We start from the raw sequence: 15,687 nt of genomic DNA on the forward strand, positions 1-15,687 counted from the left end.
CTCTGATAGTCACACTTAGTGTTTTTATCTTAATTATTAATGGTTGGTTTCCACAGCAACAGGAGCGAGACCTGCAAGACTGGAAAGGTCAAAGCAGATGAGCACATGAGGATTATTGAGAGTAGCGAGCGTCTATTCAGCGCCGCATATCAAATTAGCTCTCAGCCCTGTCACGACCGTCACAGCTGCTTCACCGAGAGGGTTTGTGACAGGACAGAGCCGAGACCGGATGAGCAGCGGTCAAGTTCCAAAGATGGGATGAGTATTAAGTTGGAAATACAGTCAGAGATTAAAAAACAAAAACAAAAAAACAACCCCACCAGTAGTAAACAGGATGGGAAATGTAGAAAATGTTACAAGATGTTAACAGAGCAGCAGTTTACCACAGGAAGGAGACAGAGAGAGAATCAGAAACCAAATGAGGCCAGATGAAAGAAGGAACAAACTAAAGATTTATTGAAGGCAGCAGAAGATGCAAGAGACAAGATCAGAATGGCAAAGGGGGGTGGGGGGGCGAGCGGGGCACATACAGAGACACTTCTGTGTTCAGATAGGTTTAATGTCTTTGTGTTACAAAAGATTTTTTTTTTTTTCGTTTTACAGCTCCCGAGAGCTTAATAGGTCTGTACTGTTTTATCAAAATATACATGTTTTGAACGTAAAGTGGATATAATCCAGATGATTTTGTGATACAAAAACATGAATATATACAACCATCAACCCCGCTTCATACATAACCCCAACCCGCCCCCATATAAAAAGGAGAGAAAAATAAAAGCTTTTAACAAAATTGAAAGGCATATATAATCTTCTACACTGTCAACATCACAGCTAGGACTGTGGTTCAAATAAGTATCCGTTCTAAAGTGACCTCTAGCAAAGAAGCCTCTTTGTGAAGTCAAACAAAAGGGGTACAATATACAGTACGCATTGTTACCCAAAAGACATTTTTAACTTAATGTGACTTTGTCCAAGGCATCTGAGGAACAGAAAAAGGAAACGAGTCCTTAGTTTTTGTAGAAAAGCAGGAATGTGGGAAAAAAAAAAAAACTTTTAAGAAATCACAACACTACAAAACAGCAGGGGTAGAACATACTTTGGTCCTTAACAGCAATAACCGTCTGCAGCTACATGAAGCTTTGTGAAAACATGCATAAGAATCTTTTACAAAAATAGAGACAGAGGACATCTGTGTCTGGTCCAAGACTATAGTGGTCGAGGCTGTGGAAACTGGTGCTCGAGGCACGCAGGAATGTGACGACGTAAGACTTTAGCGTGGTGGTGCCAGCTTGGACCTATTGTTGAGGAAAAGTGCACTAACGTACCCGACTGTGGCGTTAAGTGTACACAGACAGGGAATGGGTGTGTGTCACCCTATAACTCTGGTATCCTGAATTTAAAAAGGAGGAGGAGGAGGAGAAAAAAAAAAAAAGCTACTGGGTTGTTTTGACACAGTCCAAGACTGTTTACCATCAACTGACAAATGCCTCCGAGCTGCCCTCTCACAGGTAGGATTACCTGAATATAATGGGGTAAAGGCATCTTTTGCAGACAGGTTTAAGATAAAACACCTGAACGAGAGGTAAACAAAGTCAACTGACCAGGCCTGTTTCAGCCTCGGATTAAAAACTCAAGGAGTCAAGGCACTGCGATAATGATCGAACCCAGCCACTACAAAAGGTATCAGTTAAGCTTAGAAGTGATACACATGTAAATGCTAACATTAAAAAGAAAAGATAAATGAATATATAGGTGTCCACATACAGATATGAACTTAATATAGTTAAATGAGGCCCCAAACACCACTGTCCCGAAAGGACTACATGGGAGTGAAAGGAGACTGTAAGACAGGAAGGCTGGGTACAGCTCTACGCCCGCCACAATACACCTAACAGAGCTACATCACCTAGCAAGGATAATAAGCATCTAACTCACTTACATTCATAGTTTCTAGATACATATAATGGGGATATATGGATACAAAGATAAACATTGGTGTTTTAAGAAAAGAAAAAAAAAAAAAAAAAAAAAGATTAAATGAGCCACTTCACCCCCACACTTTAACAACGCTGGTAGATGGAAACTAAGGGCCTTTTAGAGAACCACGTCATTTCCAAATAAACCCAGAGCGATCTGGCCGGGGCAAAGTAAGGCACAAATCTGCAGCTAAAGACTGAAAGACTAATGCGTCCATATTGATTAACTTCTGATAGTGGTATGGATCCCCAGAAGAAAATAGGCGGGTGGATAAAATAAAAAATAAGACACCGGAAAATATGCTGATTGATGGTCTGTGAACCCAAACTGAATCCTTTGTCTCAAAACCGTTCCTGACTGGCCAAACAGGTTCAAAGTGGCATTTCAAAAAAAAAAAAAAAAAAAAGGCACACACATGGATATTCCACACGACTACAATAGTAAAAGGAATGCTGAAGTGTGTCTGGTGCGGATACAACTCCTCCCCATACATTTGTGGTGGAGGGGGTGTTTTAAGTAATTTGGTCTGAAGGGACAGTTCATCAACCGCCTCCTTCACCTCCAATATAACATGGTTCATTGCAGAATGTCGCTCATTTCCCAGCTTTATACAAAACTGATGGAACAAAGTAATAATTAGGTTTAGTTGCTGACAACCTGTTCCCGATTTGATCCTAAAGATGGTTTGATTCTGCTTGTGAAAGTTCACTGATGTGAGCAATGACACATGAAAGCAATGACCACGAACAAGGTTTACATTCTTATGAGCCGGAACCACAACTTGGGAGTGTGGTCAAAGTAGTCTAAGTCACTGGAGGATACAAACTTTTGCGCTTGTATCACAACGTTGGGGAATCAGCTAATCGGAAATGTCTAGCTTAACTACAAAATAAATGGACAACCGTCAATATGTGCATGGCAAAGGAGAGTGCTCTTTTTTTTTTTCCCCCTTGTTGATGCCAAATTATACTTTGGAACAGGTCATCAGAACCAGAATCACTTAAACTATGTACGGAACACATCAAATCTCAAAACCTATTAATGACAGGGAGGGGTTAAAGAAGCAACATTCTCCAAAGAAACACAGAGATACACATTTCCCCCCTGAAGGCAACCTTGAGAAAAGTAGCATTCAGACGGCAACAGACGTGGAAGGTGGAAGGAAAGGCACTCAGATGGTGGACTTTGAGAAGGACACTCGAAGGTGGTGGTTCTCTCCAAGATCGTGGTTGTGGAACTCGATGAGGGACTCGATTGCTTCTTCGACTGAGCCCATCTGGATCAGGGCCATCTTGCGGTCCTTCCTGTTAAAGAGAGAAAAATAAAATGTTTGTTTTGAAAGTATCAAGATGCTGCCCACTTTTATATGGGTTGTTTTATATTTTATAAGCTGCATTTAAGACTCAATTCTCTCCATCCCCTAAAAGACACAGTACTCGGACTATAACAACAAATAAGAATGGATACAGCATTTGCTTGCTTAAATTGACTTGGCTTTAAAAGAAAAGGCTGTCGAGTGTTCAGGAGAGTCTAAAAAATTGGGTGTGAGTGAACAACGACTTACTGAAAGAACTTGAAGGCTTTAACTGTGGCTCCTGAGCTGGCGAATAGCCTCCTGAGATCATCCTCCACCACAGCAGGCCTGGAAGTAAAAGGGCGGGTGAGTGAGGATAAAAACAACAACAAAAAAAAAACCCATAACATTTATGTGGGTTTAAGTTCCTTTTACCAATTTGCATTTTTATATCCATTTGCTGACATGCTACAAAATGGATAATTCAATCTAAAAATGTACTTCTCGAGTTAAATGTTAAAATAATGTCAAAACCACTAAAGCGAAATATAGAAGAAAATTAGTAACGGGCTGCAAACGGGGGAGAAAAGGCCAGGAAAAGTTGCAGAGAGTGGGAATGAAAACAAGGCTCTCGGAGCAGCACTCACGGTATGTTGGAGAGGTGGAGCGTTGCAGAAGGCGGGAAGATGTTGGAGTAATTTTTGGAGCCGGGCTTCTTGAAGCGATGCAGTGGTGAATTGCTATAGTCCTTTGTGAGGCCCTGGTCCTCGTGGCCTTCTCTGGGGAGCTGAACTGTTGTGTGTTTCGACAGTGTCACACGCATGGCCCTGCCGTGAAGACGCTGGCCATTCAGGTGGCTCATAGCTGAGACAGATCAGAACGAAAGTCAACACTTGCTCTTCACAAAAACATGTTTTTCCACAACAAGACTGAACTTTGACAGAGTTCCCACAATTCTTATTTTCTACATGGATCTAATATTAGACCTAATAAAATGTACGCTCTGCAAAAAGTGAAACAGCTGACCACAGCAGAATAAGCACCTCAACAGAACAGCCACTCATTTTCCAACCTCAAATCACAAGACAGCTGTAAAAGTATTTTGAACAGTGAGCTCTGTGTGATTCTTGATCGGTGGTCAGTTCCTGTATCTTCATCACTCAACAAAGACTCTCTAGAGCAGACGCTATGTGCATTTGCAAGTTGTAAGCGGTTTGTTCTTGCACATGTAGACCGATAAATCTAAACTCTGCAGATTTCCACTTAAGTTTTTCCAAATACAATCTGCACTAGCAACTGAACACCGTCGAAATTAATGTCAGAATATAGAAAAAAACCTTGTACTAAAGTCAATATCACAAGAGAAGAATAGACTAATCGTTTGAAATGTTTCATCGTACAGATTTCAAATTAATTGCAGCACTATGAGCAATGTTTGAACAAAAGTTTGAAAGTTTAATGGTAAATATTTATTATTTAGAGGTAGGTTAAAGGGCTCCTCAGAAAATAATCAATAGATTAAATGGATCAACTCCAAAAATAGTTGTCGAAGCCTTTCTTGTTGCCTTTTAATAATACTCTCCAATTGTTTGATCTATCGACAATTTTCAGCTTAGCCCTCTCTCATAATATATTTTCTAGATGCTTATGTGTAGATATGAATAATAAATGAAAGGCAATCAATTGTCCATCAAAGTAAGGTCTGGAGAACACTACTGAGCAAAGGCTCAAAAATAATGCATGGTAAAATAATGTGAAGGTAGGAAGGGAGAAAACTAGATGAAAGAAAGAGAGAGATCAAAGAAAAAAAAGGCGTTTTGTAGGGTTGAAGTGTAGCTACCTAGCTGAGCCTGTGTGCCATCAGACATCTGGATTAAAGCGTTCTCCTTTTTATTGAACAGGATCTTCACTCTCATCACATCGCCATACACACCTAGAGAGGAAGGGGGAAGGCGTCACGATACGAGTGCAGCAAATACAACACAGAAAACAACCTTAACAGGAGCCACACAGCCAATCACAGCAACAAAAAACAATTTAAACCAACAATTCGGGGTTATTAATATTCATACTTCAACTAAATAAACAGACTGATTGGAGTAATTGTTAGGCTAATCTATTATAAATTTGCGGTTCAATTCTGCATGGAACCTCTATGGAACTAATCCTACATAAGCCCTCTTAAAACTATTTAACAGGTGACAGCTAAAATGTCTTTAGAAAGGAGAGGCAGTGATTTGAAGACAAAAAAAAAATAAAAAATCAAGGAGTTGTAAAAAAAAAAAAAGTAGTTGTGATCAATTTGATTGCTCTATAATGAAGAAAAAGCTGATTACATATCCAGATTGAGGGCCAAAATAGAGACATGCAGAAATAAACTAAACATGCACATACCTACATTAGAGTAACAGACAAACTGCAAAAGAGTATGGTGACATAATCCAGCGGATATGTCAACGCATAATAACTAAAAAAAAAAAAGCTGCAGCATTTCATCGTATGAACGGTTGCTAAGTGACTCGAGGCAACCACACACACACAAAAAAATAAAAAATAAACCCAACGAAACAAAATGTGAACAATTTTCATGGTTTAAAATGGGACGGTGCAGAACCAGTAAAGTGTTGACTCTCATCCTCTTCCTGAGGGTGATGCTTTAGAATTTAGATCGGCGTCCTGCCTCATTCCCAAACAAAATGATCCCCACATTTCTATTTAGTGGGGCGATATTTCCATTGAAGGGCTGTGCTCTTTGAAGATGAAAAAATGCAAATGGTTTTTTTTGCCCATGGATAGAAATTAAATGAAATGCTGCAGCTTTGTTCTCACCTTATTTTCCTCACACAAACCCACAACAACCAAAACAGGTCATACAAACCCCCAAAACAGACACCCCCACCCTTCATAGCCCCCTGCAGCCTGATGATGAGCCATCAGTGGTTAAAAAAATAAAAGCCAACAACATGAGACAAGACATGCCCACCTCGCCAGGTAACAGTAGTAATAAAAAAAGGAGATGAAAGGATGATAACGTACCGAAAAGAATAAAGAGGCAGTGTGGCGTAACGCTCTTTAGAGACAGCAGGGGGGAGCAGCAGGGCAGGGGGCCAAAGGGAGAGGGAACAGGGGACAGGGGAAAAAAGACGGAGCGGAGTGGAGGACAGTGGAGTGGAGTCGGGACATGTCCGCAGGCCACAGGCAGCGAGGTCCACAGGAAGGCCACAGTACCATGGAGGAAGGAGAGGCATGAGGGACGAAGAAAATGAAGAGAGGACAAGAAGAGGAGGAGAGGATTTGAACAGGATGAAGAGAAAGATGAAGATGAAGGGAGGAAAGGAAGATTGTGGAAGTACATATACAAAAATCAGGGGTGCCAATGTTTTTTTTTTTTTCGTGGTTTCAATTTGTGGGTGATTTCCAAATTGGGGACAGTGTCAAGGGAGACAGAGAGGGTTGGGTGGATGGAAAGAGGAGTGGTTGTTGTAGTAGTAGTAACAGGAGTGGCAGAGGGGAGAGTGGGACAGAGGGAACAATTGGTCATGGGGCGTGCAGTCAGTTTGCAAGATTTGAGGTGAGGGATTTTAAAAAAACAAAGAAGAGGGAGAGGGGGGGACAGAGAAAGAAGAGAGAGAAAAAGGAAGTAAAAAAAACAAGGTCAGTATACACAAAGAAATGTAGTGCTTCAGACAGTAGAACTGGCTAAATTAAAATGCACTGTCACTATGGGAACACTAGGAGAAAAAAAGAAGAGAAAAAAGATTAACAATGAAATACAGAAAAAGGCAGAGACAATATGTACTTTTAAAATTACATGCTGTTGTTTGTTTAGAATATTTAAAAATATAACAAAACAGTCAAATCTGAATATCAATTTTAATAATCCTAAAAAAATAAATTAACGCACTTAATGTAATGACTACGTATCTAAAGTAAATGTAATGAACGTGACGCACTACTGATACATTCTACACACTATATAAAGAGAATCATGGACATGTGGTGTTGCTTTAAAAAGAACTACTAAAAAAGTAATATTGTCTCTCCAACAACTCAAGAATGATTTCAACTAATGGACAAAAATGAAGATATGAAATGGTAAGTTCTTAAAAAAAAGAAGTTAGTGTTTTGAATAAACTTAAAATTCACAGTGAGCAAAGTGGCAGGTCAGAAATGCAGCAGGTTTGGTCAAACACAGAGAGGTCCTGAAAGAGAAGAGCTTCTGACTTGATGCACCCCATATAAATTAAAACACTAGTACAGGTACTCTTAACTTGGAGGTGGTGAAAGATGGAGGCAAAAACACTGGTTTCTCCTGAGCAAGTACATCCAGGTCCACAAACCATAGTGTAAACAAACGGCACTAATATTTTTATGTTGCTCAGCACTCCATTAACAAAGGCAGGATATGGAATTGTTTAATCTTGAGTGTACTGACCTCCGGGTTCAGATTGCTGACCAACAAGACATTGTGTCCCCCGGCGGCAGTGAGCCCTGATAGGCCAAGTCGGCTAGCAGCAGCAGCAGCAGCCGCCATGCCTCCATGACCGACACCCAGAGACGCCAAGGCACCGGGAATGCCAGGCATCGACAGACCTAAGAGGAGCAAAATAAGAATTACTTTCAACTTCATTAACTTTGTTTAAAGATGCAAAATGGAAATGCAAAATCTGAATACAGCAAGGACAGCTAGATATTACACAGAAAAGCAAAATGACTGGAGTAGGGATATAAAGGAATAGTAGGAATGAGAATTGTGTACCTGCTGCCTGCTGGATAGCAAAAGTTGGAGGGAAGCCATGAGCTCCACCATAGGGAGAGGCGGAGATTATGCCTGGTGCAGCTACAAAAAACAGGAAACGACCAAGAATAAGACAAAAAGAACACGAAAGGGAATGTTGAAATATCTTAAAATCTAGTCCCAAATTTACCAAATGCAGCTGCCATGGTCTGGTGGTCAATGGAGGGCTGTGAATCCGCAGTGGGAAGGTCTGGTCTGGTGTAGTCCCTGCTCTTGTCATTGTTGTACTTGACGTTGAGGCTGGTGAGCTTGGAGAAGCTGATTCTCAGGGTACAGCAAGCATTGTAGATGTTCTGCCCATCCAGAGACTAAAAAAAATGATAATGGACAATAAGACTCAAGATAAGACATGTGGCGCATTTTACACTAATGAGTTCAACTACAGTTTATTGTTTGGTGAGTTAATCCCACAGTGTAGTGACAAAGCACCTGTCAACTGTTAATCAGAAACAACAACCTCAGGCTAAAACTTAGTGAATAAACTGAACCAGTCTTACCAGTTTGGCATGTTGAGACGTCATGCCATCAGCATACTGGATTAGAGCTTGGAACTGGTTGTTCTTTGTGAAAGTGATAATCTTAAGCACAGTACCAAACTTGGAGAAAATCTGGAGGGGAGAGAAACAATGAGGTTGTCATTATAATTAAACACTGAAGACGGATTTTCCAGTAGAGATTTCTTGCAAGATAAACAAAGGAAACACATTTGCATATTTCTGACAAGAGTCCCACTATTAACAACGCACATCCTGTTCATGTAGGACTTCTAGATTTTCAAAGTATCATGGGAACATTACACTTGAGTCCCAGACAACCATTTCTCAGTAACATACTGTAAAACCAGCGGAAGAAAGCAGGGCAAATACAAACAAGAATGAAATATCAAAGTATATTTTTAGTATCTGAGTGGGCTGTGTATCAGGTTGTCAAGCCGTGTAAAAGTTTGCATAATTCACAATTTGTCTCTGGCACTGTAAGGATGCAGATGCACATACACTGCAACACAACCACACAAACCCAGTGATTTCTTTAAAAAGGTTGCTCAAAGAAACATATGAGACAAGTGACATGGAAATAATTACAGAGAATGTGGCAAGAATATAATGAATGCAACTGAAAATGCAATTAGGAAAATAACTGAGTAACTTTCGTGTAAATCTCGAGCTCCTTTAATAAAATCTAAATGAATTCTGTCCTGTGACCAAAACTCCCAACAGCAGACTGTACCTGATGTAGAACGTCCAGGGTGACAGGGTAGAAGAGGTTTTCCACTATGACTCTGAGAACAGGGCTCTGGGACGCTCCTCCTCCCATGCTTCCAACATCTGCAGGAATAGCCATGCTTCCCATCCCTCCTCCATGCAGTGCATTGACTGCCTGCAGAGCTGCCTGGGCACGCTAAGGGGAAACAAAACAGACATTTCTCCAGTTAGATGACGGAAAGCAGGTAGCAACGAGTGAAAGTGTGCGACACAATAAACGCAACATCATAACTTTAAACGAAGGGGAAGTGTCAAATCCAAATCATCCACCCACATAGCAAGTGCATGAAATGTCCCAAGTCCTTACCACTTGGTTTGGGGAGTTGTCCGTCTTGAGCTCCTTGTGGGTTGAGTACTGCATGTAAATGGGATGGTTTCTGATGACAGGAGTGGCAGAGGAATAGTAGGTCACCATCGTCTGTGCACACTCCTCGCTGCTCAGTTCCAAAAATGCCTAGAGTGGATAGATAAACAAATTTATTACATACAGTAAGACACCACCATAAGCCCACGTTTATTACAAATTCTTAATAATTCTGCATATCTGTTGTAAACCCCATCAGGTAACATCCATGCCACTGTGCACTGACATTCATTGACCATCAATATTTATTTATCTTTATCAATTTATTTTGACATCTTTATTGGTTTTGACATAGAATGGATGGTAATAGAGAACAGGAGATGAAGACATTTAAGAGATCACTGTCTTCCCCCAGGAAATTTCAGCACAAAGAATTGTCTATCTACCCACAAAGCCACAAGGATGTAACAAACGGGTCATTGTTGTAATTTTAGGTCAGGACAGAAAGCTGATCCCTTATTGCAGATCAGTGGAAGAAAAGAAAAAAAAATCACAAAGGACTGCAAGCCATACAGGTTTGGCAGGATGATCTGCATCTTCCCCTCCTTACCTGGTTTTTCCCTTTCAGCATCAGCAGATTAGTGACCTTCCCGAAGGGCAGTCCCAGGCTGATAACTTCAGCCTCATTTATGTCGTTGGGCAGCTTGCGTACATGGACCACACGTGACGGAACACCGGGACTGCGGACGTCACCTTTGAATTTTTTGCTGTCGTTGCCATTGGCTGCAAGAGAAAACACAAGCAGATACAATCAAGGAGGGAACAGAAGGCTCTGGTTCTTCTTGAATAATGGATTGATCGCCATGGCAACGCAAACAACACAGACACGTCAAGCACTTCAATAAAAAAGGATTCATCCCCCTCCATGGCAACCCCCTACCTGAGTTCATGATATAGGGTCCGTTGGATATGCAGGAAGAAAAGAGTTCGTCGGATCCCCTCTGCAGAAAGAGAGAAAACAATGGTTCACTTCAGTGCATTCACCAGTGAAGGCATAGCATGGCAGGTGGAGAGCACAGTTCTCATATTACGGAGCCATTGTGTGATGAAGCAGGAAGTAATCTGATAACCAAAAGAGGACTGAGCAAACACGCTTGAGAACTCCGCCTTCCTCACCAGGAAGAATTCAGTAATGTAGCTTGTCAGCTGGAATATTTGATTTCCCATCCCCACTTCAAACTCGTATTTCACATCCTTCCTGGTTAAACACTGTAAAGTCATGGTAACAACAGGCCATGCTCTCTGACTTGTGGAGATATGCAAATTTACATTAAAGCAACAATCACACTGAGGCAAGAACGGCGACTATTCAGCTCGAAGCACACAATTCAGCAGTCATATCTCAGTCTAACAGCTGTTAGTCAGTACTTCCCATGTGCTCGTGTAATTAATTACAAGACAGAATAACAAACTGAAGCCTTTTAGATCGCAAGACAAGATGGGTACACTCCTAGCTGACAGTAGATTACTGTCTGCCTTGTTCAGTCTCACACTCTCTCTTTAGCAGATATAAAGTGCTGTTTCAGGGCTGTTCTCGTGGTTGTGTGTGTTTGTGGTTGTGCGAGATGAAGTATTGCAGTCACAAGAAGTGGCTCAGCAGTCTAAGCTCTGCAATACTCTACAATGAATGTCCTGTTCAGGCTGAGACTAGTGGCATTGTTACGCAGCAGTGCTCACATATGGAGCCCCCGAGGACTCTCTGGGAGTTGAAGAGCGCCACGGTGCTTCAACAACAACCGGTCATACAGGTTTGCTAGCGTTTTTCTCCACCTTGACAAGAGCCAAATAGCGGGAAATGTTATCACAGAGTGTATTTCGTGTCACCTCTTAACATTATGATGGGACAGTGACTGTGAGAGCACTACTCTTTGACATCCAGAAAGTTTGGCACTCTCACAGAAGTCACTAATCCACAGCAAAACCAGGAATTCCTGCAACTTCAGGCTCAGGGGGATTCTACACCAACACATCTTCAAATCTTGATGTAAACGGAATGCAGTTGTTGCGTAAAGTCTAGTTTGTTTACCAAAACTGAATGCAGGTCAGTGCATTCGCGAGATAAAAACGAACTGCAACTGGAAGAAGCATGTGAAAAAACTTAAGTTTTATGTCAGCAAACCGATGTCTAGAGTACAGATGCAAATGTAAAAATATGAATGAGGAGAGCTATATCTTCCAAATGGTGGGAAGAAAATACAATATTTTCTCTTGAGAAATTGGTCACAGGAAAATTCAAGTCATGAGAAATGAAGGAAGTGGCTCCAGTCTGACTCGCCCGGCCGTGGGTGGCCAGCGTCACATTATCAGTCAGCAGACCAGCTACAAACAGGAAGGGGGGAAAGATCCAGCTTCCAGGGTTTCTGCTAAACTTCCTCCAGGGGACTGTAGGTTACTGTTCCACGGTCTGGACTCTCTCCTCCTACTTCCTCATTCTAATAATAACCACAAAGCTAGGACAGTCTACAGTGGAAAGCAGGGACATCGAGTCACACACAAAGTTGAGACTTCTGAAGAATACCTCTATAGCTTTTAACTGGAGTGTGGTGGTTAAATCACAAAAAAAAAGAAAATTCCAGCTTATACATTGTGTGCTAGTTGGCGCCAACACAGCTCCCAACCCATTTTCCGACAAAAACAAACTGAATGTGCACCGACTTGTTCACATCCTTTGTTTGCTCAAGATGCTGACAGTATAATAGTAACCTTCAGAAAATGATGACACACTGCTGGCCCACATGCTGAAACTGTTGAGCTGCTTCCTCTCACTGACAATAGGGGTGCCTTGAACATAATTTTACTAGAGAAGATGGGCTGGAGGGCAATCGCTCTCCTCCATACACTAAGTCACACCTGGTTTGCATTGCATTACAGAAAGAGGACATATGTTCTCAGATTCTGCTGCAGCATTTTGCGAGGGAAAAAATCCCATCTTGCCTTTACAAGGAAATGAACTCTGAGACGATTCATTTGTTCTTCGGATGGCTTCTGCAAGCAACCTTATTTTGGGACCTGCTGGGGGGGTTGGTGGATGGTAATCTCTCCGGAAAAGCACAGAGGAGAGGAGCACAGGTACGGACATGTTTGTTCACTTTGATCAGCCTTTGCCAGTGGAGGGGGCAGGGAGCTGTGCCTCACCAGGGGGCTGAAAGGGGGGAGATTGGAATGCGACCGCGGAATGCCAGACACTCTGCCCAGACGGAATAATTACAGATTCCAGCAAGGCCGAGCGCCATAACTCAGCATCATCATTACCACAGCACATCAAATCCAGAAAACAGTAAAAGTGAAAAGTGAAAGAATCACACAAGGGGCCAAACCTTAAGTTCCAACCAGCATTCATTAAATTGCGTATTGTCAGTCATGATGAAAAGCAACAGACTGTACTGAAATGAATAGAGGGGGTGGGGTGTGTCCCTGTAACAGCAATGAGTGTGTGTCAGAGGGCTTGTTTAAACAGTGTAAAGACCTTTGGCCGGGAGGATGAGAACGGCCGCGGGAGGATGGTTAAAGCTCCAAGTTGAGTTCAATTACTCCACCTACACATAGCTGTCCCTGGCTCTGTTACCAGGGATTACCACTCTAGCAACTTTTATTGGGTACACATGTTAACAACCACCAGTTTGCTGAAAAACAAGTGTCAACAAGTTCGCACAAACAAAGCATGCAACATCTGCAGCTGCACTGTAAACACACGGTGCCGATTCACGGACAAGACGCGACGCTGAACAATACCGTGTTGATTTGTTATACTAGTGTCGTTATATAATCTGATGAAAAAAATAAGACTGAACAGGGCAGGATTTGGCCTCCCTAACATTCCAGGCCAACAGACTATTAAGGAACGCATTAAAATAAACAGGAAGTTTCATTACAACGGGCAAACAGGCACAGGAAGACATGAAAAGCTCCTCCTCAGAAAATCTATACTAAGTGAATTATCAAACATTCCATGTCTGCAGCGTTGAGGGTAACTGTAACCTTTGTGAGCTGACCATTCGGCTGCATTTCATAAATGTTTACAAGGCAAGTCAGTCTGCAACTGCAAACTCATTGCACATGAGAAATGGCTTTGCACAGCAGTTCTGTAATTATAGAGGAAGCGCTTGCAAACTGACAAGACTTTGTGTCTCAAGTCCCAGATGTCCGCACAGTTCTTTTCCGTCTCCACTCCGCTATTTCTAAAATATGAATCGGATGAAGAATAATATAGCTGCAGGGGTGCACAAGACCACAAATGCAAATATATCGGGGCAATAAACACAGAAATGAGCGAAGCGTTCCTAAGCCACAAACCCCTATAGGAACCTAAAAACACAAATGATTTGAAGGCTACTACACCAAACGCCGCACACTTTTGCAAAGACTACGATGGGATTGAAGTAGTACGCTACATAAATATTAAATATTAGCTTTGATTCTGTAGTATAAGCAGCTACAAGAATAACCGTTTCAGAGAGGATGACTCAAAAATAAACATACCTTTGTGCCAACTGATATGTCATGGACACTGCTGTAAAACACAAAGAAAGTTCTTGGTCAGAAAACCTAAATAAATAAAAACATAACGTATCATAGGAACACTGTTAACAATCAAACACAACAGCAGAACATTTAATACTATGTAACTGAAGTACAAACGCATTTATATAGTACAGATCGTCAAAAGGAAGCCGACTTCCTCATTCTAAGATAGGCATATTTACGAATATGAAATCCAAAAAAAAACAACAGAAACATTTAACTAAAGTCAATCATGTAAAATGCATACGAAATACGTACTCAATTTCAGGGACGTAGCCGGCTCCCAGAGGGTACAAGTCAGCGTCTAGGCGGCTATAAGGGATTAAAAAGAACATATAAGCAAACATAACATTTGGTACTTATCACAAGCAACAATGAAACGATCCAGTGTTAACAAATTTACGCTGCGTGCGAGTTAATGGCAGCTCCACGCCGCCTCCGAAGTCCGTCGATGTCGAAATCAGGTGATCAAAAGAGTAGAATACGGTTAAATTAAACCCTCACCCTATTGTGTATCAGACCCCGATTAGATAACTCGGTGTAGAAGTCCCTGATTCAATCAACCCGAACTGTTCAGGCCAGACATCTTCAACATGGCCCTGGCAGTGCGCAGACAAATGAATGCGGAAATGAGACACGTTGCTTAAGCTAGCGCTCGAGTTCCCGTGAAACCAAGTTACAAAGGTACACTTAGCCAACGTTAACTAACGTCTGCGTTAGCAAGCCACGAAAACTGGTTAAGTGTCCATTACGTGAAAAAACTTTATTTATATTTTCCACTCATATTAAGTTACGTTTGTTTAGAGTTAGTGCCGTTAACATAAAGCGATAAAACAACTCAGCGGTTTCACAATACTCATAACTGTTAGCTGTAACGCTAGCGACGGCTAATAGCCGCTAGTTAGCTTACGGTCCTGCTAACTGTTGCATGTTTTGAGGGGGAAAAAAAACTGTTTCAAGTAAACTTTCCCGGTGTAACGGTTACGCGAAGCACCCCAAGAAGTCAGAACATTTTCACAAACAACCAGTACACAAAAACAAGTTACTCCGTGATTGGTTTGTTTTAGAAATATAAAGTCTTAAGTGTGGTTCTTTTCACTTACCCGTCCATTGCACAAGAAAAAAACTGCAGGTCTGAAGCGAAGGTAGGGCGGCAGACTTGCTTGATTTTCTTACAAAATGGCTGAACACACGGAGGCGAGCGCTGATTAGTCCAGGCACTTCCAAGAGCCAAAAAGGGGCGGGGACAAGGGTCTACGCGAGTCCTGATTGGACAAGACGACCATCATTTTGTGAAAAAAAGAAGGCCGCGGCAAATTTCCAGTAGCCTACATTACATCAAGTGGACATAGGAGTTCTCAGCCCTCTGAGTCAGAAAATAGATAAGAATAAAACAGCTAAAATGGGATCTTACTAATATATAATGAAAGGAGGGATACAAAAAACGCCCAGAAAGATTATTGTGGTGCAT

At 41.6% G+C, this 15,687-nt stretch overlaps 1 protein-coding gene across 1 annotated transcript; it reads right to left on the bottom strand.

Moving 5' to 3' along the window:
* Window positions 1–429: 429 nt before the first annotated feature.
* Window positions 430–15,355, bottom strand: ptbp1a (polypyrimidine tract binding protein 1a). The gene is made up of 16 exons (XM_084569226.1): window positions 15,320–15,355; window positions 14,475–14,528; window positions 14,175–14,205; window positions 10,576–10,636; window positions 10,246–10,418; window positions 9,639–9,785; window positions 9,297–9,467; window positions 8,567–8,677; window positions 8,200–8,377; window positions 8,031–8,111; window positions 7,707–7,864; window positions 6,308–6,341; window positions 5,112–5,204; window positions 3,919–4,135; window positions 3,542–3,619; window positions 430–3,281 (listed from the first exon to the last, which is right to left on the bottom strand). The coding sequence occupies exons 1-16, from the start codon at window positions 15,325–15,327 to the stop codon at window positions 3,149–3,151; spliced, it is 1,728 nt and encodes a 575-aa protein (XP_084425352.1). The 5' UTR covers window positions 15,328–15,355; the 3' UTR covers window positions 430–3,148.
* Between the last annotated feature and the right edge of the window lie 332 nt (window positions 15,356–15,687).

Source organism: Chelon labrosus, assembly GCF_963514085.1.
Source record: "Chelon labrosus genome assembly, chromosome: 20".
Taxonomy (NCBI): domain Eukaryota; kingdom Metazoa; phylum Chordata; class Actinopteri; order Mugiliformes; family Mugilidae; genus Chelon; species Chelon labrosus.